The sequence below is a fragment of the Lissotriton vulgaris genome, chromosome 12, assembly GCF_964263255.1.
Source record: "Lissotriton vulgaris chromosome 12, aLisVul1.2, whole genome shotgun sequence".
Taxonomy (NCBI): domain Eukaryota; kingdom Metazoa; phylum Chordata; class Amphibia; order Caudata; family Salamandridae; genus Lissotriton; species Lissotriton vulgaris.
In genome coordinates, this window is record NC_141700.1 from 759,179,669 (window position 1) to 759,205,364 (window position 25,696).

The 25,696-nt window shown below is 45.7% G+C and overlaps 1 protein-coding gene across 1 annotated transcript in view; it reads right to left on the reverse strand.

Annotated features, from left to right (window-relative positions):
• Positions 1 to 25,696, reverse strand: part of DNAH2 (dynein axonemal heavy chain 2) — a 2,538,822-nt gene that overhangs the window by 1,422,727 nt on the left and 1,090,399 nt on the right. The window contains exons 33-36 of the mRNA XM_086946066.1: positions 23,216 to 23,341; positions 17,626 to 17,736; positions 17,112 to 17,300; positions 16,879 to 16,982 (exon numbers count right to left, since the gene is read on the reverse strand). Of these exons, the coding sequence (XP_086802192.1) occupies positions 16,879 to 16,982; positions 17,112 to 17,300; positions 17,626 to 17,736; positions 23,216 to 23,341 (530 nt within the window). The remainder of the gene's footprint in view (positions 1 to 16,878; positions 16,983 to 17,111; positions 17,301 to 17,625; positions 17,737 to 23,215; positions 23,342 to 25,696) is intronic.

The following is a 25,696-nucleotide window of genomic DNA, read 5'->3' on the forward strand; positions in this document are numbered from 1 at the left end:
AAAGATGATCTGATTTGGAAGGGTCCCCGCTCCGGCCTTTATCCTAAAGAAAGGGGTGGGTACATGACTAGGTCCTGCCCTAGGGGTGGGACCAGGAAGGGGGGTAGTTACACCCCTCTCCCCTGCCGGACATTCCCCAGGTCAGGGGCTGCGCGCCCCTGGAACTGGTTCTAACCGGCAGATGCGTAGTGAGCACCGGGGTGCCACTCCGCAGTCACCTTCTCGCAAAGCCCTACCTACCCAGAATACACAAGCCCTGTCTGGGACGGTGCGAACACCGCCCTGGACAGGAAACCCTTTGTCCAAGCTCTCCTCGCTGGAAGGACTCCCAGCAGCAGGAGGTCAGACTCGTGTCTGTGGTGGCAGCATCCATTTTGTGGAGCTGAGGCTTTAGTTAACTTTAACCGGGGTTCAGAGTTACGTACATGTCGTGTCCCTCTAGAAGGGCAGAATGCTAACCTCGTCGCCAGAATTGGTGAGGGGGCAGCATCCCGATTCGTATGACACCTTACTCGACATGTCTTGATAACGCTATACCGAAGTTACCGACAGTGGCGGCTGGTGCCATTTGAAAGTGGTGAGGCGGAAACTGATAATCATACTGCACCATAGCGAGCGAACGTAGCGAGCGAGCCCGAACCCCCTAAGGAGGGTTCTGGGGGAATTCCCCCCGAGAAAATTTTGAAAAAATAGTGGAAAAACTGTGTATTTCCAAGCAAATTTGAGAAAGCAGGAAGGTTAATAAAGCTATTGTCAAAGTGCAGGTATTACATTATTAAAGAGCTGTCTGCCTGTGTGTTTATTTGGTGATTGTGTGAGTGTTGTACGAGTGTGTGTGTACCTGTGACTGGAGTCCCTGAGGCTGGGCACTCATGGTTTTGCCTCCTAACCACCACTGCAGGGGGTTTGTAGAGGAGAGTTTGCATTGGGAGGATGTACCTCACCCCGGACAACAGGGTGTAATATGACCTGCAGCTCGACAGACACTAAAAGTATACAAAAGTAGTAGAGACACTAGTACCATCAAGTGTTTTGCAATGGCCACTGATACATGATATTATTCTGTAAAAATCATAATAAAGTTATTGAGCTCTCAAAAGCAATCATTACTCTTGACACGTCCACACTAAGCACTCCAATGTGAATATGGTGGCACTGGAGACTGTGTCCGCTTCCCTTGCAAGAGGGCCACCTCTTTAAGAGAGCGCGAGGACGGCGGAGCGTTGGAATATAGATTATGGTCATTCTGCATGCTGCTTTTTCTTTCCACCACTGTTCCTTTTCACAGTGCCCACCTTGCTTGTGATTTACAACCATTCCACAACTGTCGAGGCTGTGAATCTTTGCAGTGCAGCATTTTATTTGGGTCCCACACTGGTTGTAGGGGGAAGAGTACACCCCATGAATGCCTACACTGTACTACTTGGTCTCTGTTACCTTCCCATATATCATTCCATTGGATAGGGCTTAGGAGGATAAAGAAATTGAAGACTTGAGAAGAAGACAGATGTCTAAAGAAGACCATTGGACACCCTAAGCCCACCAGTGTCTCAAACCAGCAGACAGCCTGCAGAAATATGTTGGAGGGGTGGTGTTATTTCAGAGGATTTAGCCCCAATACAGTGAGAGCGCATGCTGAGGTGTGAGGGCCTATTATTCAAGACATGCGTAGAACGCGTAGAAGGGTGTAGAAGGCTGTTGGCCCCAGACTGTGGGTTCTAAGAGGCCTGATCGGACCCCAGGCATGATGTATTTGATAGAGCCTGATTAATCGTAGCATCATTCTTTACTCTGGTCGCTTGATAAGTTCTCCAAGGGAGTCCTTTGCATTTTTTTTATATATGATGCAAACTCGTCCCGAATGTGTTAGAGCGCTTTACATCAGCACGGGTTCCATGTGGGGTACAAGATGCCTGCAGCAGTCGAGGGTGGAGGTGGGGCTCCTCTGAGAGATTTCGAGCAGGAGAGGCTGGGGGAGGTGGGCAGATGACTGAGTGCTTCACTGAAAACAACAGTTATGATGCACTGAATTATCACAAAAGATTCTGTTTATAGGGGTGGTCTGTGATTGATCATTGAGTTTGTACCTAGGCAGAATACTATACAAACTGACATGAGAAGTGGTGCCACTAGATGGACCACAAGGAGGAGGTTGCAGACTCTATGTAACATATGCTATTTTAGATGAGCACTACACCAGTACATTTGCAATCAACTTCATCACGGACGCCAGCTCTTGAAAGTTTCCCACATCCCCTCAACAAGTTGTGGTTGAAGGGAGGAAACCATTAAAGGCCAACCACAGGTAGAACTGTCAGATATATGTAAGGTTCACACCAAGCAATATTTCTGTAGAGTTAACTTACAATGTATAGAAAAATATGACACGATTTTCTATAGAATAAAACAAAGTGAAAAAACTAGTGTTATGGGAGAGCAGGCTATGACGAAAGCGGCTTCCTTAACTTCTTCAACTGCCTTTTAATGAAAAACATGAAACCCATATGTGGATAGCAAGCTAAAAATGATTTTCTCCAGCTATATTTAATTAGGCCCACAGTAGGTGATTGACCACCTTACTTAAGGTCATTATGTATGCGAAGAGTTCTGTGTCACAGCGCCGAGACACCCTCGGGTATTTGCGCGCTCTAAAAATCGCCAAAAATAAATAAAAAATAAATAAATATGCTACCTCCAGTCCTAAACTTTTTCCCTGTAAATTTTTGCTTTCAGGTGTGTTAATTCTATCTAGCAGGTTTGGTGCACTCATTGCATGACTACAGTATACACAATGCAGTAGGCTATCACACAAAGGTTCTGGAATGAAGTGTTCATAGTGACCGGATGATAGGAAATCTCCTTAGCCGGAAGCGAAAAATGAACTGCACAAGAACAGTCAGGAAAAAGTGAATCATGAAATGTCAATCGTTGGTTAAACCCTTTATATTAATTGGAGTCCGTAACCTTTGGCATCAATATGACCCAGACCCAAATGTACTGCATAATAAAGACAGAGAAAATGAAATCTTGTCAGAAGGAAAATATGCTCACAGGAAAAGAAATATATAGGCAAAACAGGTTTGGACTAATGGACTTGTTCGGTAGAGTGAAGGGACTTAAGCAGGTGTCTCATATGCATACGTTTACCAATCTTTATGTATTTTTGGGACATGCAAGCAAAACACGGTATTAACTAAATACATGTATCTAATTGTAACGCTCCATTTGTAGTGACTTTATGGACACACTTCGGCGCCTGCAGGTTTGTTTTACAAGGAGCAGCAGTGTGTTTATTGTCAATAAGAACACTTAGGGTTCGGATGTTTGACAACTAGCAGGTTTTGGCGCCCTTTCAACCACTAACAGTTTGCACGGTTAGATAGGTTAAAAGCACTCCATTAATGGGAAAAGCAAAACTATATATTCCACAATAGAAAGAACAGTTACCCAAAAGTCAGGGCTGTTTGGTGTCAAACATGACGTTAGTGCATCAGAGCAAGCAAAGCAGATTGGTTTTACATTGCCAAATTCTGTTCTGATTCCTATGTGTAACGGCTACCATCGCATCAATATAGGGAAGTACACTAGTTACATAACATACACAAAGCATAGCATCTATTTTTAGGCTTAATAACATATGGTTTTACAGCAGGCAGGCAGGCACACACCGTGATGCGATGGCGGAGCAGAAGGCTCGGGCTAATTCCAGGCAGCTCAGCTCTATTCACGGGTCTCACAGTCAGGGTATCGCACACTCAGCACATGACACACCCTTCGGGTGGGATGGCAGTAGGCTCAACATCAAGTGCAAGGAATAGTCTGTGGTTAGCAATTGCAGCAAGATACCTGGTAATTATGTACTCCCTCCACAATGGCGGCACACTCAAACGTGCCTATTGCGGTAGCACGCACCACGCAGAGATGGACAGGCACTTGTACCAAAACGTCTTACTCATTGTTCCTGAGGTTTATTAATAAAAGCAATTGAAAACGACATCATTGGCTGGACATCGTAACTTCCCAGGACCTAAGTGGTCAAAGAGAATGCCTGTATCTTATATCAATGTTAACACCATCCCTGTCAATAAAGTGAGTATGGGAGTGGGCTTTAATTTCGTATGTCCTAAAGGGTTTTGGGACCTTGGTTGGTGTGAGCTGACATTGCTTTTCAATGATACTACCGTAACCTAGAGATGCAGATGGCACTGTCGAGAGGCACTGGTATAATTACGTTGACAGAGGTTGCTTTAAGAAACATTAGATTATGTGTTACATTAATTAATAATTCAGAGAAGGACCTGAGTGTAACGACACAGCTGTCCAGCTGTATAATCCCCTTCACATGAGGTAGGCCAGGGATGGAATCAATCTACTCAAAATGTGCAAAGTTTTTTCAGATGCGTAGTGACTTGATGTGCCTAGAAATGAAGGTACCGAATTGCAATGGAACTAAGGGGCATATTTCGCAAAAAGTAATGCAACGTAGCGCAGAGCAGCAAGTCACCAGAGGAAGAGCCACTCAACACCCCTGGGACGCCTTCCCAGGGCACAGTAACGCAATGCAGCGATTTGAAATGCATAGCTTTACAGACCCCCTAAGATGGCGACACAAAACCTTGTGAAATACTGATCTGAAGTACCTTTAAGTTTTCTCATTCATTCAATGCACTCCAATAATATCACTGCAAAAGCGCAGTCTTCAGCTTCAGCCCTGTGCAGCAGCCTCCCTGGCGGTTCAGCCAGCTCATAAACTGTGCTGTGCCTATTCATGACAGGAGGATAACACTTACACTTGTAAATTTCAATTCGTATTTTATGTCCCTCCAGTAAACTCTTACGGCTGCCACTTGTAAGTTGTGTCCTCTGTGTCTGATCTCACTGGTGCAGCCTTACTCATGGCAGGAGGAGCTAGGGTCCGGAACAGTGAAATCCCTTGTATTTCTGTAGCCTAATAATACTGTACATGTGCTTTTAAACAAAAAAAAAATGTGTAAAGAGGCACTACTTTCACTTCTCTGTCGGGGCGCAATACTTTTAATGTGGGAGATCAGCAGCAAACAGTGGGGTGGTGGGGGTGAAGGAGGGAGTGAGTACCTTCACTTTCATTTAGCACGGATTACAAAATGGTAAATAAAAGTGACGAGTTAGACTTCCTGCGCCTATCACGGGACATTTTGACTAACTTTCTTCTTTGGGCCTCGTTAGGAGATGGGAAGTAATCCGCTTCAGCTGGTAACCACAGGTGACGGACAAGTTCAGTTTACAAATTCTATGGGAACAATGTGCCACGCGCACGTTTAGCCAGGAAGTAACCTACGCTGCGCAATGTTTTTCAGAAACAGCCAGGGACCAGGAATAGGTGGAAATGTATACCAATGGGTGTGCCAATGCCCGTGGGCGTGCCAATGCTCCTCGACCGGTGTGACGGTGCCACTACCCCTAGGCCATAGCTGCCAAGGTTTCAGATTGCTATGTGTGACATTTTAAAAAATTGAGTGAAATTATGATTGACATTTCAACGACTATGAGTGACACTTTCTCACAAGCAAAAATCATGCAATTAAGACAATGGAAACTTCTAAATATCAGAAATTACAGCCAATTGAGCAACAGCACCAGAAATAGGAGACTAACCCTATTGATCCCCTGTAACCGGACTTACTGTAAACAAATGCATTACCATTAAATTACACAAGTCACGTGGATGAACCGAAAGCAACCCGGCTGGTCACCTTTTGTTGTGCTGGTGGTGGGGGCTGCAGGTGACATCACTGGGGCTGAGCTCTGCCTCTTCTCCCCTTGCCTTTTAATGATCACGAGGCAGCCAGGCTAATGCTTATGCTTAGCATTAAGCTGCCTTAAAATGCTTGCAGTTTGTGCCCTATTAAATAAGCCAGAACGGTATCACCACCCACTTTCTTCTAGTCCGTTTCTTCGAGAGGACAGCATGTGAAGATAATACACACGAATTTGGAGTTTTATACTACAATTCATAAGTCTGCCTGTTAAAACTCTGGACCCTCTTGAACCCACTGCTTTTCTGCAGCAACTCAATTTGCGAGTTGCCTGATTACCTTTTGTGCCAGTGCAGCGCTCACTAAAACGTTTTTACTTTCGGTCCCTTCCTAGCATCACAGCAGATTCTAAGTAATAGACAATGTGTCAATATCACAAGAAGGGAGGTGTGTGTATATATAAACCCACAGTATAAAACCTAACCGCAAAAGTGAGGAGAAAAATCCTACTGCTTCAGCTCAGTACTTATGAGTAAATACAAACCCTGCTGTCAGTGCTGTGCCAGGATTAGCTGCACGCACTTTTTACAAACTCCTAAACTGAACTCGAACTTAACCCGACGCTTAACACACAGATAGACCCCCGGCACCCCATAGAATGAAGTCGATGACGCGGCCACGAGTGAGGGAAAGCTCTCGCTAACATCCTTTGTGCGCGGCTGCATGATTGATGTCAGTCCCTCTGCCCCTGCCCGCCTCATCTGAAGTGCCTAACGTCCATACATGGGCAGCTAGATAAACAAAAAAATACAGCCACAGTGTCGGGGGTGGGGGCCTGTGGAAAGGACTGGAGCAAGTGCCAGAGAGTGATCATCGGTGTTCGGCTGGCCAGGGCTGGGTTGTGTGACAGAAAGCCTCAGCCAGCCTGTCAGTACCGAGCCGTCGGAGCCACACATACAGTATAAATATAAAAAACTTACCTTGGCGTCCAGGATTTTGAATGCCGCCGCGTCTGACGTGTGTGGGCTGAGCTCTCGTCACGGAAGGCTGCAGGCAGCCTCCTTCCCCTCCCTCCCCTCCATGGCAGCCGGCGCTGATTGGTTCGGACGGCTGCCCTAACTACGTAATTCCTCCGAGTCTGCATCCTGCAGAACGGAGAGTGGGAGGAGGCTTGGGGGAGCGGCTTGCAAACTGTTGCTAATACTGTCTGTTTGGACAGCCTCTCAGGCTGTCCAAACAGTCCGTATTCACAACATTGGGCAAGCCACTCCCCCAAGCCACTCCCCACTGCCCTGAGCCTCGAGTAATCAAGTTCTGCTGACTGCTTTCTCGCCGTGCGAGAAGGGCAGGCAGAAACAAATGGTAGTTATAAATAAATAACTACCATTTGTTTCTGCCTTCTTCTCGCACGGCGAGAAAACAGGGGGGCGGCGCCCAAACGCCCCCATGGTAGAACCGCCGCTGGTTACCGATATGATACGCGTTATCATGGAACAGCCATTGGGTCTTGGTTCCGCAAGCTGCAACCGGGCTCGGCTCGTGCCAGAGCCCAATTCACACGGTTCCATGCACTCTGCCTTCAGGATTGTCAAGGCCTGCCATAGGAGTGACTGATAGGAACCCAGGTGTCCATTGTGAGGTTAGATATAGGGATACTATACCTAAAGCAACGAGCGAGTACGCTACGTTGCCCCAGCTGTCGTGCAGCCAGTTGTGTCAGATTTAGCTGGCCATCCGGGGGTGGCATAATACATGCTGCAGCCCCTGGCAGCCCTGGGTACACCGATGCCCTGAGTTACAGGGTCTGACAAGGTGGCCCAGTTCCAATTGGAAATGTACCTAAGGTACATGGAATCCATTTTAGAGAGAGAGAAGTAGGCCTGGGGTCCTGATTGGCAGGGCCCCAGGTCAACTAAGTCGGAAAACCAGCAAAACACCAGGCAAAAAGTCGGGGGTAACCATAGTCAGGTATCTACCTTCCTACAGGCACTCCCTAATCTAAGATTGTATTATTGGGCTACAGTATTACAGTATTGTACGGAACTGCTACACAAACACTCATCTATCGCAACCACAGGAGTCCTGTCTCCCTTTGAATTACTACTTGGGGCGGAGGCTCGGGGCAGCTTGTGGCGGCAACTTGAATATGGATATTACAAACGGGTCAGATTTAAGACCCTGCTGAGCGCCTATAGGGTCTTTTCCAACATACGTAGATTTTATGGGCTGGGCAGACTGAACTTTTATACTCCTATTAATAACAATACTAACCTGCCAGATATCTCCAAAATTAGTATAAAGCGGGTATCTTAAAGTTGGGAGACTTGTTTTCTCCCTAAGGAGTCCAGGCATTTACTGACCCTAGAACTCAATTCAAGCTAAGTGACAATGAGGCTTTTAAACAACTTGCCATCAGAGATTTCCTGGAGCGCAAGGCCAATGAGTCTGTTGGGTTTGCAAAATTTACCTAATTGACAAACTAAAGGACTCCCATTCTTCCCCGTATTGGGTCTATATACTCAGCAACTACGTTCTTCCAGCCAAGCCCTCGCCACTGTACCTCGCATCAACAAGACCACCATGGGAGGCAGATCCTTCTCATACCTGGCTGCTAAAACATGGAACTCACTCCCCGCTTACCTTCGCCTCACCCAGAACCACCTAGCATTCAGAAAGCTACTTAAAACGTGGATATTTGACAAGTAATCCTCCTCCCCTTTCTAAGCACCTTGAGACCCTCTGGGTAGGTAGTGCGCTATATAAATTCTCTGACTTGACTTGACTTGACTCAGCATTGCACAGTCACATTGCCTGATGACATAGTCAAGATTGCAAATAAATGGCAGCAGAAATTGGATGTTCCCTGCAATACTTTCTATCTTGCCTTGCAATTGCCCAGAGTGACCTGCTATCTGCTAAACTACAGGCCCAATTTTATAAGACCGGTTTCTTTCTGTACATTACACCCAGCAGAATTGCTAAATGGGGAACAAGCAAAGGAACGCTCTGCCCTAGATGTTCGGAGATTAGTGTAGACTCTGTTCATATGTTTACCACCTGCCTGAAACTAGAGCCATTACTCGTTAAAATACAACGTTTTCTAAGTAACGTTTTATCCAAGGATATCCAGGTAACCCCCACGATTATCCTGCTGGGTATACAAGACCTGCTCAATAGAAAGAACGGTAGAGCGTTAATTTTTGTAGCCATAACCATATTCAGGATTTGTATAGCTTCTTCCTGGATAGGTCCAAATCCTCCATTGTTCTCCCAATGGCTGATCCGATTGCTAGCGACTTGTAATCTTGAGAAGGCTATCTATGCAAAAAAAAGGCATCCGGGCAAAAAAACAAAAGGGATTAGCTATATGGGAACCCCTAACCAGATGGCTCAATCAGACGAACTCTTAGGGTCCCTGCTTTACATATACATATATAGCATGGTCGTTATTACAGTTTTGTCGTTATACTTTACCCCTATGAAGAAATGCGTTACTTACCTGTAACTGCAGTTATCCAGTATTAGTGTCTTTCATAGATTCACATGCCTGAATCATTCCACGTCGTCGAGACGGGAGCCTCCGGTATATAAAAAAGTAATGTCCTAAGACATACATATAAAAGAATAGGCCTAAGGGTCTCACCTTAGTGTCCTATCTAGGTCCTTATGTAGGAAGGACCAAACAGGGTAGGCCCAAGGGTCCCACCTTGGTAGCCTATCTGTATCCTTTTGTAAAAAGGACCAAAGTAAAGAGAAACAACCAATCAGCTACTACCTCCCTCTAGAACCTTCCTGTCCGGAGCCTCAGTCTCTCAGATTTTCGTACGCACCAAGCTAGTGAGGTGTAAACTTGTTAGAGAGAGAGGTGAGTCCTTCCAGGGGAGGCGGGAGGGTGCATGTGAATCTATGAAAGACACTAATACTGGATAACTGCAGTTACAGGTAAGTAACGCATTTCTTATCCAGTATTTGGGTGTCTTTCATAGATTCACATGCCTGAATCAGAGTAGAAAGCAATATAATATGCACATTCTGTGTTGGTACAGCATATAGAAGTCTGCAGATAGGAAACATTTGCGACTGTAAACCAACGACATACAACATCATGTAGTAACTAGTAATAAAGAAATGTTCATACCAGTCAAGGATGGTGGGAAGCAAGAAGGCTCACCTCACTGGAATAGATGGCGAAGCACCGCTCTGCCCACTGCTGCGTCTTTCGTCAGCTCAGCGTCCAAGCACTAGTGCCTGGTGAAGGTATGCGGGGACTTCCAGGTCGCCGCTCTACAGATGTCCAGGAGTGGCACTCCAGCAAACAGTGCGGCAGATGTGGACATGGCTCTCGTGGAATGGGCTTTGGCCCGCGAGTCCAAAGGCCGCCCAGCCTTGTCATGGCAGAAAGTTATTGCTGAAGAGATCCACCTTGATATACTTTGTTTCGTCAAGGGCATGCCCTTCCTTGGTCTGCTGAATGCGACAAAGAGTTGGGGTGATTTTCTGAATTGTCTTGTTCTGTCAATATAGAATTTGAGGCATCTCTGAATATCTAAAGAGTGTAGCGTTCTTTCAGCCGAAGTAGATGGGTTCGGAAAGAACGATTTGAGAACTACTGGCTCATTAAGATGGAAGTCCGACGGGACTTTGGGTATGAATCGTGGGTTAGTACGCAGTATGACTCTGTCCTCTTTGAATTGTAAGAAAGGGTCTTGGATGGAGAGGGCTTGCAATTCACCGACCCTTCTGGCTGAGGTTAAGGCCAGGAGGAGGGCCGTCTTCCACGACAGGAATTTGATATCCGTTTTGTGGATAGGCTCGAAGGGATGCTTCATCAGTTGGTGAAGGACCACGTTTAGTTGCCATGACGGAGGGATAGGTTTTGGCCTTGGAAAGGACCTGAATAGGCCCTTCAGGAATTATTTGATGAGCCTGTCCACCCACAGGGAAGGACCCTTAGAAGTTCTTGTGAACCTAGATATTGCTGCCAGGTGAACCTTGAAGGACGCATGGGCAAGTCCTGACTGCGCCAGGTGTAGCAGATATGGCAGCAGTTGCTGTGGGGTGACATGGAAAGGGTGTAGGCCTTCTTTCGCACACCAGACACAGAAGCGTTTCCATTTGAGAGAATAGGTCTTTTTAGTGCTGTCAGCTCTAGCTTTAGCTAGGACGTCTCTACACTCCTGCGGAATGTTCAGGTGGCTGAATTTGCGGTATTCAGGAGCCAGGCTGATAATTTCAGAGGGCCCAGGTTCGGGTGGAGAACCTGTCCTTGGGACATTGTGAGCAGGGTCGGATGACTGTGTAGGCGAAGAGGTGGTTGGATAGACAGGCGATGAAGTTCCGTGTACCAATGCTGCCTCGGCCAGGATGGGGCGATGAGAATCAGGGTGCAGGGCTCCGATTTCATCTTCCTGAGTACCCTGGGTATCAGTGGAAATGGCGGAAAGGCGTAAGCAAACACGTTCCGCCAAGCTATGGATAATGCATTCCCTAGTGTTCCTGGTTGGGGAAGCCTGCTTGCGAAGCTTGGGCATTTGGCGTTCTCCCTGGTGGCAAATAGGTCTATCTGTGGTGTTCCCCACTCCGCAAAGATGTAGTTTATCGCTCCCGCATCCAGCTCCCATTCGTGGGATAGAGACTGTTCTCTGCTTAAGGCGTCCGCTAGGACATTGTCTCCGCCCGGAACGTATTCGGCTTTGAGTGTTATGCCATGCTGGAGGAGCCAGTTCCAGACTCTCTGAGATTCTCTCAGAGAGAGAGAGAGAGAGAGAGAGAGAGAGAGAGAGAGAGAGAGAGAGAGAGAGAGAGAGAGAGAGAGAGAGAGAGAGAGAGAGAGAGAGAGAGAGAGAGAGAGAGAGAGAGAACGCGTCCCTCCCTGTTTGTTCAGGTAGTGCATCGTCGTAGTGTTGTCTGTCCTGACGAGCACTGGGGAGTTTCGGATGCGTGGGAGGAACGATTGGAGCGCCAGGAAGACTGCCCTTAGCTCCAGAATGTTGATATGGAGTTTGGATTCCTGCGGCGTCCATTTGCCGTTGATCTGTAGTTCTTGCAGGACTGCACCCCCAGCCCTCTAAGGATGCGTCCGTGGTGACTATATGTGGTTGTGCCGGAAGCAGGAACGGCAGTCCCTGCGACAGGTGTTTGGTCGACCTCCACCATTGTAAATTGTTGACTATAGATTGAGTGACTCGTATGCGGTCTTCGAAGGATCCCGCAGCTTGTGTCCACTGCCTTGTCAGTGCTTCCTGAAGGGGGCGCATTTTTAGACAGCAGTGTGGGATGAGCAGAATGCATGACGACATCATGCCGAGGAGCGACTTGAAGTTACGGACAGAGTCTTTTTGGATGCCACTAACGTGGCTAAGGAGATAAGTTTCGATTTTCTCTCCTGTGATGGGAAGGCTCTTGCACGTTCAGTGTCCAGGGTCGCTCCAAGGAAAGTGATGACTTTGGTTGGTTTCAGTGATGACTTCTCTTTGTTGAGGGTCAGGCCTAATTGGCGGAAAAGATGCAGACAGGCGCTGGAAGACGCCGCTGCGGCTGCTGTCGACGGAGCCTTTACCAGCCAGTCGTCCAGGTATGGGAAGACCTGGTGTCCCTGTTGGCGAAGAAAGGCTGCGACAGGCGAGAGGCATTTTGTAAAGATCCGTGGGGCAGATTTCAGGCAGAACGGGAGAACACGGAATTGGTAGTGGACTCCTGCTACTGCGAATCTGAGGTACTTCCTGTGTCCTTTGAGGATAGGGATGTGATAGTAGGCGTCCTGAAGATCTAGTGATGTCATGTAGTCGCCTTTTTCCAGGAGTCCCAGGATCTCTTGTAGTGTGACCATACGGAACGACTGTTTCTTTAGGAACACATTGAGCGCCCTTAGGTCGAGGATCGGTCTCCATTTCTTGCCCTTTTTGTGAATTAAGAAGAAGTGGGAATAGAACCCTTCCCCCTTTTGGGCGTGTGGAACTTTTTCTATTGCGCCCTTTCGAAGCATGGAAGCTAGTTCCTGAAGAAGCAGCCGTAGGTGTCTGTGAGGGCGCTTTACAGGTGGTGTCGGTGGGGGGTTTGAGAGGAATTCCAGTGAGTGGCCGAATTGGAGAAGTTGTAAAACCCACCGGTCCGTTGTTATTTGTCGCCAATTCTGTAGGAAAAAAGAGAGTTTCCCTCCAAGTCGCAAAGAATGTGATGGTGGAGGGGCTGGCCAATTGATAGAGTCATTGGCGATTGCCTGTGGGTCTCTTCTGACCTTTTCCCCTGTAGGACGATTTGTTGTAGGAAGTTTGACGTCCCGACTGGTTTTGACGCTGTTGGAACTGCGTCTTGCCCTGTGAGTACGAATAGGAGGATTTATTTTGGTAGGAACCTCTGTATGAGGATTGTCCTCTCCCTCTGTTGCCACGAAAGGACTGATTACGAGATTGTAGAGTTCCCAGAGCTCTGGCTGTATCGGTGTCCTTCTTGATTGTGGTGAGGGCTTCATCAATCTTCTCGCCGAAAAGATGTTCGCCATCATACGGCATATCAATTATTTTAGTTTGGACCTTCTGTCTGAAGGAGGTGGCCTTAAGCCAACCTTGACGTCTTAGAACAGCGGCGCCTGCCAGCTGTCTGAAGCCAGTCATGGCTACGTCGATGGCACAATCGATTAATTCCGAAGCCGAAGTTTGTCCTTCGAGGAGAAGCGAGTGCGCCTCCGCTTTCAAATCTCCTGGAAGGTCAGCGAGGTAGGGCGCGATGTCCGCCCAGAGTTGACGGTTGTAGCGGCCCAGAAGTGCGATAGAGTTGGCGATTTTCACCGTCGTCGCAGACGTGGTGGAAAAGCGTTTTCCGATGGCATCCAGCTTCCTGCCTTCTTTATCGGGTGGTGTTGATAAGGGGGATGCAGGGTTTCTCGAATTCTTCTGCGCCGCCTGAGTAACCACGGAGTCTGCCTTGGGGTGACCCGTGAGGCATGCTGGTGCCGATGATGTAGCTTTATATTTTTTGTCAAGTCTGGGCACTACTACCTGCAGAGATGCCGGCGTCTGCATGAGTTGTTTGCCCTGTTTTAGTAGGTAGTCAATGATCGGGATTGATCTTGTTGTTTTCTTCGTTGGTTCCTTGAAATCATAGAGGAAACATTCTGTCTCCTGTGTTTCCATGGACATATGGAACCTTTTGGCTGCCCTTTCCATGAGGTTATGGAAGCCTCCAATGTCTGCGGGTGGAGACTCCGAAGATTGCGGCTCTGGAGAGGCTGGAGAGTGAGTGACGTAGTCTTGGTCGGCGTCCGGGTCTGTGTCATCGTCGCGGACTTCCCCTTCTTCGTGGTCCCTCTCATTGTCATCAGACGAGATGGGGTCTTGTGCTGGATCTTGAGTTCTCGGAAGTACCAGCGGAGGGGGCTTATGTCGTGGTAAAGGCGCAGGTACAGGCGCAGATACCTGCGGAGTCGGAGGAGCAACAGGAGTGGCTTTTACTGGAAACCGCTCTTTATAGTCTTGGATGAGGAAAAGCAAGTCCGAAACTAAGGATGCTGGCAGGCACACCATTGGTGTCACTTGTGTGTGTACCTGAGTATGGACAGCTTGAGGCACAGGTTCCTCAACATCTTGCTCCTCATCTGTACTCTGGCACTTAACCACCAGTTCCGAAGGGCTAGTGGCCTGTGGAAACGGTTCCTCATCCATTTCTTGGTCCTGTAAGAAGCAGGATGGTGTTAGTTGTTGCACCTTACTAGGTGATGTCATGTCCGGAGTAATTGGTTTTTTGGTAATTCTGATCGTGACATGGGACGTTTGGGCATCCATAACATGTGAGAGCAGATCAGACTCCTTCCAGGTACCAGTTGCCATCGACGCCTGTGTCGATGGTGTCACCAAAGAGCTTTCCGTCGTCGACGGAATTTTACTCTTCGTCGACGGTATGTCCGTCGCCGACGGCCTCGTCTACGGTGTTCTCGCCGACGGCAACTTTTCCGTCGTCGACGGCTGCGTCGCCGTTGATGGGGTGCTCCTCGTTGACGATGGAGGCTTTGTCGACGTTGTGGTTTTCGTCGACGGTGTCGTCGTCGATGTCTTCGGCGTCGGCCTTGCCGTCGACGACGTAGTCCTAGTCGTCGAGGGAACAGTGGATGAAAGTGGTCTACTCGTCGACGATGAAGATGTTGTTTTGGTCGACGAGGAAGACGCCGACGAGGCCGTCGTCGTCGACACTGTTGTCGTCGACGTAGAGACGGTTTTCAGGGCTGAGGAGGTCGTCGACGTTGTCCTCGTCGTTATCATCAGCAACTGCTTCCTGGGGACAGGAAGATCCTTGTCAGACACAGTAGGCTTGCCCTCTGAAGACTTTCTGGCCTTCTTAGGAGGAGTGTCTGAGGGGCCAGGAGAGGAAACCCTAGGCCTCTTCAAGGAAAACTGCGAGGCGCCAGACATGCTCTCACCTTCAGAAACCAAGTCGCCTTCTGGCCTGTTTTTAAGCCTGTTCAGCCATATCAGAAGACGTCCTTCCCGATCCTTCTGGGTTTTATGGGAGAAAGTAAGACATATTCTGCAGTCCATGGCCTGGGGGTGAGGGTAGAGACAGTATAAACAGGTCTCGTGTTCATCATCCATGTGAAGCCTCTTTTTGCCACAAGAAGCACAGGCTCGAAAGAGTCCTCTCTTTTTGCAATCAGCCATAGCAAAGAAGTCGAAAAAACTATCGAATTTAGATGAAAAGTAAGTTTCCTGAGGAGAACTCAGGTGGAGACTCCCTAGCACAACGTGCGGTAGAAAATCTGAGAGACTGAGGGAGGTAGTAGCTGATTGGTTGTTTCTCTTTACTTTGGTCCTTTTTACAAAAGGACACAGATAGGCTACCAAGGTGGGACCCTTGGGCCTACCCTGTTTGGTCCTTCCTACATAAGGACCTAGATAGGACACTAAGGTGAGACCCTTAGGCCTATTCTTTTATATGTATGTCTTAGGACATTACTTTTTTATATACCGGAGGCTCCCGTCTCGACGACGGGGAATGATTCAGGCATGTGAATCTATGAAAGACACCCAAATACTGGATAAGATGTTTTTTTTCTAATCCTTTCTGGCCATTATATCCTTTTCAAGATTCTTGGCAGGGGTAGCATTTTTTTGTTATGCCTTTTTGTTCCAAACGTATGCACTGATATTTTATGTGTTCTATAATTGCTTTTCTGTCTTGCTCCCTTTATGAACCTAAAAAAGTGACTACTGGTTAAATGTAATCGGTTCTTCCCACTGCGGTTAAACCTTACTGTATTTTGACATAAGGGTGGGGGAGGGGGGCGGTCGTAATGATTTTTTCACTCTGGTTTTTTTGTACTGCATATTTATAAAAATTAATTTAAAAAAAAAAGAAAAACAAGAGATAGAGACTTAATAACAGTAAAGGGAACTCCCATCATTTCAGGCACACCAATTGGTTGTCTTGCTCATAGGTCTGAAGACAGTGGTACATAAGGAGAAGGAAAAGTTAGTTACCTCTAGCTACAGTTGTCTAGCATCTGAAACTTCTATAACTTCACATTCTTGGATTACTCCCCATCCTCAGGTCCAGCCACCTCAACCCCTGATGGCAGGGAATAATTCAAGTTTGTCAATCTATGAAAATGCTCATTACAATGGTGTAAAAGCTTGAACATGAAGACTCTTATGTGCTCTGAATCACATGGTGCACCCGTTACCTAGTCCTTCACTGTGTGGGAAGTGATCATAAAAGGGTTTTCTACACCTTTTGTAGCAAAGGCTATGAACATCTGAAGAGGACTGAAAAGGAAAAATAGTTGAGAGCAAAGGTTGATCATGAAATGGATTTTCACACACACAGAATTTTTTACAAGTTATTTTTGCCAGGTTTTGCAACGTCCTTGCCACAGGCAGAATGAGTGTCTACGGACATCTTGTGTATTCATACTTGTTGTTGAATTGTCCATTAACAGTAAACAACTGACAACATATTAATTGTTAAATAATATGACACCCATTGTGTTAATGAAACATTATTTCACTAATTACTTTTGACAAGGTGTCCTGTGTTGCACGTGCATTTTCTATAAAACAAAACATTGTGAAAGATTTCCTATCAAGTCATGCCCCTGATTCTTGATTGTCAGTCACCAAAAAAAAGTCCAGTCCAACCATTCTTCAGACTCTACCTGTCTGTGAGTGGGGTGATAACCAAGCGACCTGAGTTGCCCAGGTACTCATAGCCATACTGGAACTGAGTATTGGTTTGCCGAATGATGCAGTCATCCACATCCTGTCAAGAAGTTAGAAAAGAGATATATTACACTGCCTCAAAGAGGAAAAATAATAACAAGAAGAGCAAAACTTCCTTTCCAAAGTTGGAGGCAGGAAGGAGAAAGTAGGAGATATGCAACAATCTCACCTTGTCCCAGTAAAGACGAAGCTGACTGAGCCACTCAAATGATGTTACATCCATGACTCCACCCTTCAGCATCTTTTCGATGACATCCCTGGCGTGGACTTCCACTGTTACTAGGGCAACAATCTTCAGACGTAAGATCTTGCTCAGGTTTCCTCGAATAGATTCAGAGTACTTATTTAACAAGGATACCTGCCAGGGAGCAAGCAAACCATAAGGCAAGTTCCTTAATTTTATCGTACACACAAGACCAATATAGGAATTAACTGAAGAAAAGAAGCACATATTATAATCTGACAAGCACCTTCATGGCAATATTGCTCATCAGTTTGCTATTTCATATTAGAATAAGAACTGCAAGTGTCAATACACCACAGAAGGGCCTTTTAAAGAGATTATAATAAAAAGTCAGGGAGCATATACCTCTTAAATGGCCCTTTCGTGTCAAGCATACATAATAGCAATAGATCTTAGATGTTAAGGAAAGGAAATCTGGCCTCATTGCTAAGTACCTTACCTGCTTCTTTTTCATGACCTTGAGAAACTTCTTGTCTGCTCGTTCCTTGGCACTTATAAGGGACTTTGTGACATCAGTTGTCCACTGGATTTGACTAGCAGTGATGACCATCTAAGAAGGAACAGTGATCACAAAGCCGTATATTATGGTTTTGAGGCCAAAAGCACTTACACACAAAATGCCGTTCCTTCAATATCCCTTTCAATGATGTTAACATGGAGAGGAGGGATTACGAAAGAGCAGTGTAAAAATGTTGCCTAACATTAAGCAATACCAGGTTATTCATATCCTATACTCATACATCACTCAAGGTCTCTGCAGCACACTGAGCAACAACATGTGTATCTCCAAATAAAGTGGGGCGGGGGTAATCATCAACTGAACATTATTTTTTAAAAACTCAGTTTTCCACTTTAATCATTGTACAGGCTTTATAAGGGCCCTTATTTCCCCACATGTAGGACAATCTTACCCTGGCTATACTAGTCTTCCCAAGTAACATGTGGCAAAGCATTCAGAACAAGTCATCCACAATGAGCTGCATTCTCAGAAAACATACAACCCTTACACTTTGCTGACTTCCCCAGTTGGAAAGAACTGTGTTCTTTTTACTCCCAGAAACTTGCACACATTTCTGCACCCCATGACAACTTAAACTTGATTCTCTGAAAGTCTTACTTTTCAGGGTAATCTTTCACCAGTTCAAGGTGGAAAGGGAACCCTCCTCCAACAAGTTAGGAGCAGACCTCTTCAACCACCATGAAGATAAGGACAGTAATTCAAATACAAAGAAGGATACGTTAATTACCTGTAATCCTAGTTCTCTTCCAGGGGTATCCTCATCAAAGTCATAAGCACTGAATATTCCTGCTCATGTGCGGGGGGACCCCCATGAAATATATAAAAATTATATATAAAAACATATACATACATCTCTATATATATATATGCATATAGTAATTTTTTTAACGAATCAACGCAACCGCCCAGTAAAACAAGCACATAAAAGGCTAAGCATGCTGTGAGACCTTGTCTTTGCCACATACACAAACAAACCAGGAGGCCCAAGGGACAATTGAACTGCCTTTAATGTATAGCAAAAGAGTAGTCTTGCAAAGAAAACAGGCATTGTTAGCCCATAGGCTGCATTGGAAGTTTAACAGCATAGAAATGAAAGCAAATGTAGACCATACAAATAAACTGGCACCTTGCCTTTAAAGCAGCCATGATCCCCAGCTTCCCATCATGCCTCACCGGTGACAGTTAGGTCAATTGTACTTTGGGGAGACCCAGAGGTCAGGGCACAAAGAGATGACATAATTCTGGATCATTTACCTGGGGAAGTGGGTGGGTTGCTTATGACTTTGATGAGGATACTTCTGGAAGAGAACTAGGAATACAAGTAAGTAACCTATCTTTCTTTTCAAGAGGATCCTCCTCAGTAGTCATAAGTTTCAAGGATACCCTGTTTTCTTTAGATGAGCAGTATAAAATCTAACAGTTGGTGACTCTGAGGTGGGTTGAAGCTCTGAGCCTCTACACCTCACTGGCCAGAGTTGAGGTCACATAATGAAGTGGATTGATTACAGGAAGTCTATGGCGGTCTTTAGTATTCCTTACTGTATTGGTATTCTGCTGTGTTAACACCGATGACAGACACATGGTTGGTAGATATAATGTGATTGTCTCTATTGATTCTGCAACCTTTTTTCCATCTCCTGTCCCACTCCTAAGCCGATGTAATTTCTATTTCTTTTAAGTTGAATGTATTATATTTTATCCTGATATAAGTTTGTAGGAGGGATCTGCAGACACCATCCTGTGTACTTGTATGGCTGATTAACACCTTCCGTGCGGCGCAGATTCTTCCCCGGTGCTGGACATTCCAGAACAGGGTGTGGTCATGACGGAACCATTCCGTCATCAGCACAGCTCAACCGTGACTGATGACGGAATGGTTCCGTCACCAGCATCGAAGGGGTTAATTGTCTAAAATTTTAATAAAGGCATACTTAAAAAACAAAACAATGATGACAGACGTTTCCCGGTGTGCCAAACACTGTCTGCTGAGTGGGCATTTGTACTATGGCTGTAAATACTTAACAATGCCTAAAACCCTCTGGGTTCAAATACCGTATTTGGATGACTATGAGCTACTCAGCTGGGTTACTAAACATTGCTAGACAGCGTCATTTATAATTAAACTACCACAATGGCCGACATGAGGTCATTGTGTAGTTCAGAGTATAAGAGATCTCGCGAGATCTCGACATGAGACACAGTCCCTTACATTTGAGAAAGCGCTGCCCCGCTGCCCCTAATGCTAGTGGTTGCGCGATACATCGAGCGCAAAAAACCAAGTGCATCACACTTTTGGTCACGCTGATTAGACCGCTGCTACCGATCGGAGCTGGTTGAACGATCTCGATCATCTCTGTATAATATCAGCTAACTAACTACTAAAATGGGGCTGATGACCTCATGCTGTAGTTTAGAGTGCGAATTCCCGCGGGATTTCGAGCGTAAAGTAGTACGCTTTTAACTTTACACCAAACGGGGTGAATAATAATGCTTTCTGGTTTTTGCGACCTATCCAGCAGAAATAAGCAGTGGGGGGTGGCAAAATAATCTCTTTTGTGAGTAATGAACTGCCATTTACAGTTGCTATTCAGACAAGTGAGGCGGAGGGTTACAATACCAACAACCCCCGAGTTAATCATTTAAGGAGAGACCATCTACAGGTCGGTGCCTCCCCCAAGACTCAGATGTGAGCTTTGAGGTACCGACGGTGGGTGAGTCTATAGCTAATTCAATGTATGAGAAACCACAGGAAGCTTAGCATGGATAACACAGCCAGAAAGAATAATATTGTTAGAGTCTGTAACTCAGTAGTAGTCCCACTATGAATAGATAACTAACCTCTATGAGGATATATTTGTGTTGAAAGGTAGACCTGGGAGTCTAAGGGGCTGGGCACACATAGTTCAGTTACTGGAGTCTCCTCACATGTTGGTCCCTAGATGTAAGGGGATTTATTGGACAGGAATGGTGGGCACTGGAATAGACTGTGTAAATATGCTCTATGGGTGCTCTACTTCTGTTTTACCTCTTATATTTATGTAGTGCGGGGCCTCGTAGTACCTGAGCAAGGCCCAGGTGAGGTGAGGTCCATTTCCCTACCATGAAGGGTGAGCATAAATACAATATTTTCTTTGAAACTGTTACTGGTGAAACACATTGTATAGGTGATCGACATAGTAAATTTATAATAAATATGCATTTTCTTCCATAGAATTCGTATTTCCTATCTGAAATGGAGGGTTAATGTCATTGGTTGGTACAGGTTGTATCGTACTCAACCCTTTTACATCCTATTTTTTCACTTTGGTGGTGGTGGTGTTTCTTTTGTTTCATCACTACTTAGTGCAACTATTGTAAGAACAGAAGCCCTGACGAATGCCATGGGATAAAATACCCGCTAGGCAGAAACATGTTGGCCCGTTATCAGACAGATATTTGTTGACTGTCTTTTTTTGCACTGTTCTATTAGGTAGATTCATCAAAGACCCGTTTTGCGAGTCTTTAATAGCGATTCATAAGGAATCGCTATTACAGACTCGCACAACGGGATTCATGTAGGAATCGCAAAATAAATTGCGATTCCTACACATTCCTTATTTGCGATTAGCAGGACACCCTGTAGCACCCCTGAAATGCAAATTTACACAGGTGTTGCGCACACACATGTCCAAAGGACATGTGTGTGTGTAACATGCAACAGAGAAAAATGCACTAAAGTGCTTTTTTCTACTTTTTCGCTATTTACCACAAAGTCAGACTTCGTGGTAAATAGCGACCAAATATTGAGAATTGGCAATTTAAAATTGGTTCATGAATTGCATTTAAGGAATCTCTAATAGAGATTCCTTAAATCCAATTCCTCGCAAATATGCAATTTTGCAAATAGCGATTTTTGCATTTGGGATGATGAATCCCAAATGCAAAAATCGCACTCGCAAAGGGCCAGATTCTCAGAATCTGGCCCTTTGTGAGCGCAATTTAGATTCATGAATCGGGCTGTATGTTTTTTAATTAGGAGGTGTGGTTCGTCCGTAGAATGAAGTTGGAAATAGGAGGACACTCCATCCTATTTTAAAGTCACTATTTTTCTGTTGCACGGTTTCTCACTTTACCATCAAAGATCAGCCATCATTGTTGGTCTGTTTGTATGGGTGGACCAAATCCTTGACCAGCAACTAATGGTGCGGCGCTTGAAGTCCCAATGATCAGGGGACTATCCTGATTTGCACCGGGGTTTGGCCAGAAGATAGGACTGATCATTGAGTCAATTTGATGGTAACCCTTTGCTAATTCTTTTGGATTTGTCAACCATGTATGAATGATCTGTACCGTGTTGGTCTCTCCTATACATATTGTGTTCACCTTGTTTTGAAATAAGCTGTCTTGATGTGACTCATCCACCCCGAGATTTTGTTAACTCGGATTGACAGTGCAGCTACATAACTAAGCTGGTAGACCCCCCTGTTTTTTGTGTTATACAAACACTGTCTGCTGCCTGGAGGAGATTGAAGAATGAAAAATCTGCAGATTTAGTATACAGTTGGGTAGAGATTGCTTTGAGAGTCCTACATTCACATGTGGACACTTCTCCTGCTGCATTAAATCATTAATTTTTTTCCTCTCTTTTTGTTTGTCTTTATTTGTATATTTATTTTAATTCGATAGGGATTTTTTGATATTTCTAAATTCACATGGTGATGCTACTCTTACTGTATTCAATCATTTCATTTTTTCCTCTCTTTTGGTTTGTCTCTACTTATATATTTATTTATTTAGGAACTAGTTTCTTTTCTTTTGAGTCAGGGTTAGGATTGAGAATTTGAACGTTGGGAGGGGGAATGTGAGGTGAGGTAGAGTCGGGAGGGGAGGGGGGTGTATTTTTTTCAAACATTATACCTATCTATTTTATGATTTATTACTTATATGTTCCATGTCATTCAATTTTTTCTATTTACTTTAGTTAATTGTTCTGGTTGACACTTTCTATTAAACAAAGTAAACCGCAACAATGGCTGGTTGAGATGAGAAGCAAGCCTTACACTGATCATGTAGCTTGTTCCCACTGTTAATAGTTCATGGGTAGAACAGCACCTTGCATAGTCAGATTGTGGACAGATTATGGGTGGCTATTAGCACGTCAAATCTGCCTTTGCAATGTGTCAAAGGATCCAGCCGTTCACCTAGATTACTTGTGCTCCCACAAATGCCCCTGAGCTCTGCTGTAAATTTACAGCCACAAAGTTTTGCCTTTGGACGTGACAAGCAAATTGAGCTCGGCTGCAGAAGGAAAGCTTTGCACAATGGTTTGGGACTTAATAGTGTTACATTTTTGCCCTCATTTGGCTCAAATACTCCAATACAAAATAAAGGTCCCTGAACCCAGGGCCATCTAGTTTTGGATTTATTCTGACTTTTTTAACCCTCTCTGGTGGACCTCAAGTACCCAATAGATCTAGAGAAAAAGGATACATAAACTAAATCAGTGATACTTAAGCACAGTTAAGCTTACCTGTCCTGCCCAGTCTTTTACCCATTTGTCTCTCTTGGTTGGCATTTTCTTCAGAGCCGCGCGGCAGTTCCTTAGAAGCTCTTTCAGGGTCCAACGCATGGTTCGCTCCACGTCATACAGCCAAGCCTGTAAAGCAGGAGGGAAAGGGAAAAATAAGTTTTTCCCTTTTGCTTGCAAATTCTGGAGCAAAATTGTAACACAAGATCGTTGTAATAACAAAGGTCACTTTTCAACGCCCTGACAGTGTGTGTTTCTAAAAGCAGAGCTTTATTTGAATGTAGAAGGAAATTGTTTATCTCTAATTTTATTACACAGGGTACGCTTTTAATCTGAATGTTATTTTGGTGGAGCTTGAAATGGGTGAAATATATAAAGTAGTGTTTTTATAGGCAAGCAATTGCATGGCCATAATTTCTAAGACTACACAAGACAAAAAGGCGTATGTAGACATGAAGAGCCTTAAAAGACAGTTTGCGCTAATGTGGACCCTGGATGTCCAGTAAGAAATGGTTACTTACTTGTAGTCCTGGTTCTGCATAATAGGAATCTTCACTGAATTCATAAACGTTAGAATAATTCCCGGCCATGTGCTTGGATCCCTGAACACTTCAAATCCAATGTTTACCCATATAGTTCAATACATAGGTTGCCATTGTCTAAATGAAACCCTAGAAACTACATTGCAACATCTCAAATGTAAAAACAAGCAAAATTTGGCTATCACTGAGGATAAAATACAGCCAGGAGAGTTACCTTCCCAGAATGCACTAGACTGACAGTGACCTTTCTCAGCTCATCTTTTTTTGTTATGAGAATTTACAAGAATGGAGCCTTAATTGGGGGAGAGGATGTAGCCTTATGGTTAGAGCGGGTGACGTCGAAGCTGGGGAACCGGGTTTGAGTCTCGGTAATGACGCTCAACATCCTGTGATTCTGGGCAAATCACTTCGCCTCAAATCCTCTTGCCGAGCCTCTGCTTGCAACGCGACCTGTGGGCACCACACTCCGTACGCCTCGCTTCACAACGACGCCTTGGCCTCCCCAACGACGACGCTCCGAACTTGCACCGTGGTTAGAGGGCACAGCTCGTAAAGTTACACGACGCACCGCCCTCATCCCACACGCAGCATTGGCCTAACGACGCCGGCCCCAATGACTCCAGTTCATCATCGACAACTACGCCTCAGCAACGATGACGACGCTACTTGCACAGTGACCTGCAAGCACCATGACGAGCACCGCCTGCATCTCGCACCGCGACCGTGGTTTCACCGACGATGCCATTGGACGCCGCCACCAAGTCGCTGCTCGCACCAAGACCTGAGGGCACTGCATGCCAAACCTTGCACCGCAGCACCCGACGCCTGCCGACGCCAGCGCTCCTGACTCCATCAGAGAGGAGATCGACCTGCAACTCATGTGACTTCCAGGGCCCCCGACGACTCCTGCACCGACCTACGGAACTGACGCCGGCGGACGCTGTATTTTTGGAAGCTCAGCGAGAGGTCATCGACGCCCTGCATTTCTAAAAGGTACTGTTTGCGGGTCTTCCCGACACCGTAACTGGCCAGCGACGCTGCTGTCAGCCAGAACTGTCTGGATTTGTTTGCTCGTGACCCAGTGATAGCCCCGGATGGAGCTATCGACATCAAGGAACTATTTTGAAAGCATATTTGAAGATTTTGAAGTACTGTATTGTGGATTTTTATAGTTTTTGGTCTTGTCTTAAGTATATAAAATATTGGATATTTTTCTAAACTGGTGTGGTGTCCTTTTGTAGTGCTTACACTGAATTACTGTTGCTTATGTGCAAATGCTTTACACACTGCCTCTAAGATAAGCCTGACTGCTCGTGCCAAGCTACCAAAGGGGTGAACAGGGGTAATTTTAGGAGTGTAACTCCCTTATCCTGACTAGAGTGGTGGTTTCTGCCAGGCTTTGGCACATGCCTGCCCCTGCTAAAAATCCCATTTCTAACAGGCCTAAGAAGGATTTCACCTCTGTCAGGGTCTTGGGGGGTTCTGAAGTCAGAATGGTTTCAATTTTGACCTAGAGGGGTTGCACTTTGCCACCTCCCACTTGGTCACCCAAGTAGACCACTTAACCCTGCCCTATCTGGCACTTACTAGCTTTGATAGTCCAGCCTGCACTCTGCAGAGCCCTAAGCACTTCCTGGAGGTGGCACAGGTGGTACTCTCAGCTAGAACCGAAGACCGTCCGCAATGTCATCAAGGTAGGTGGCATTGAAGTTCACCTTTCCAATCAGGACCTGGTTGACCAATCTCTGGAAATTGGCAGGAGCTTTCTTCAACCTCAAGGCCATGACCCGGAAGCGGAAGTGCCCTTCTGGGGTAGAGAACGCCGACCTCTCTTTAGCCCTCTCGGTCAGGGCAATCCACCCGTACCCAGACGTTAAGTCAAGCATGCTGTGGAACTTGGACACTCCACTATAAGTTCTGGGGATGGGGTGTGCATCATTCT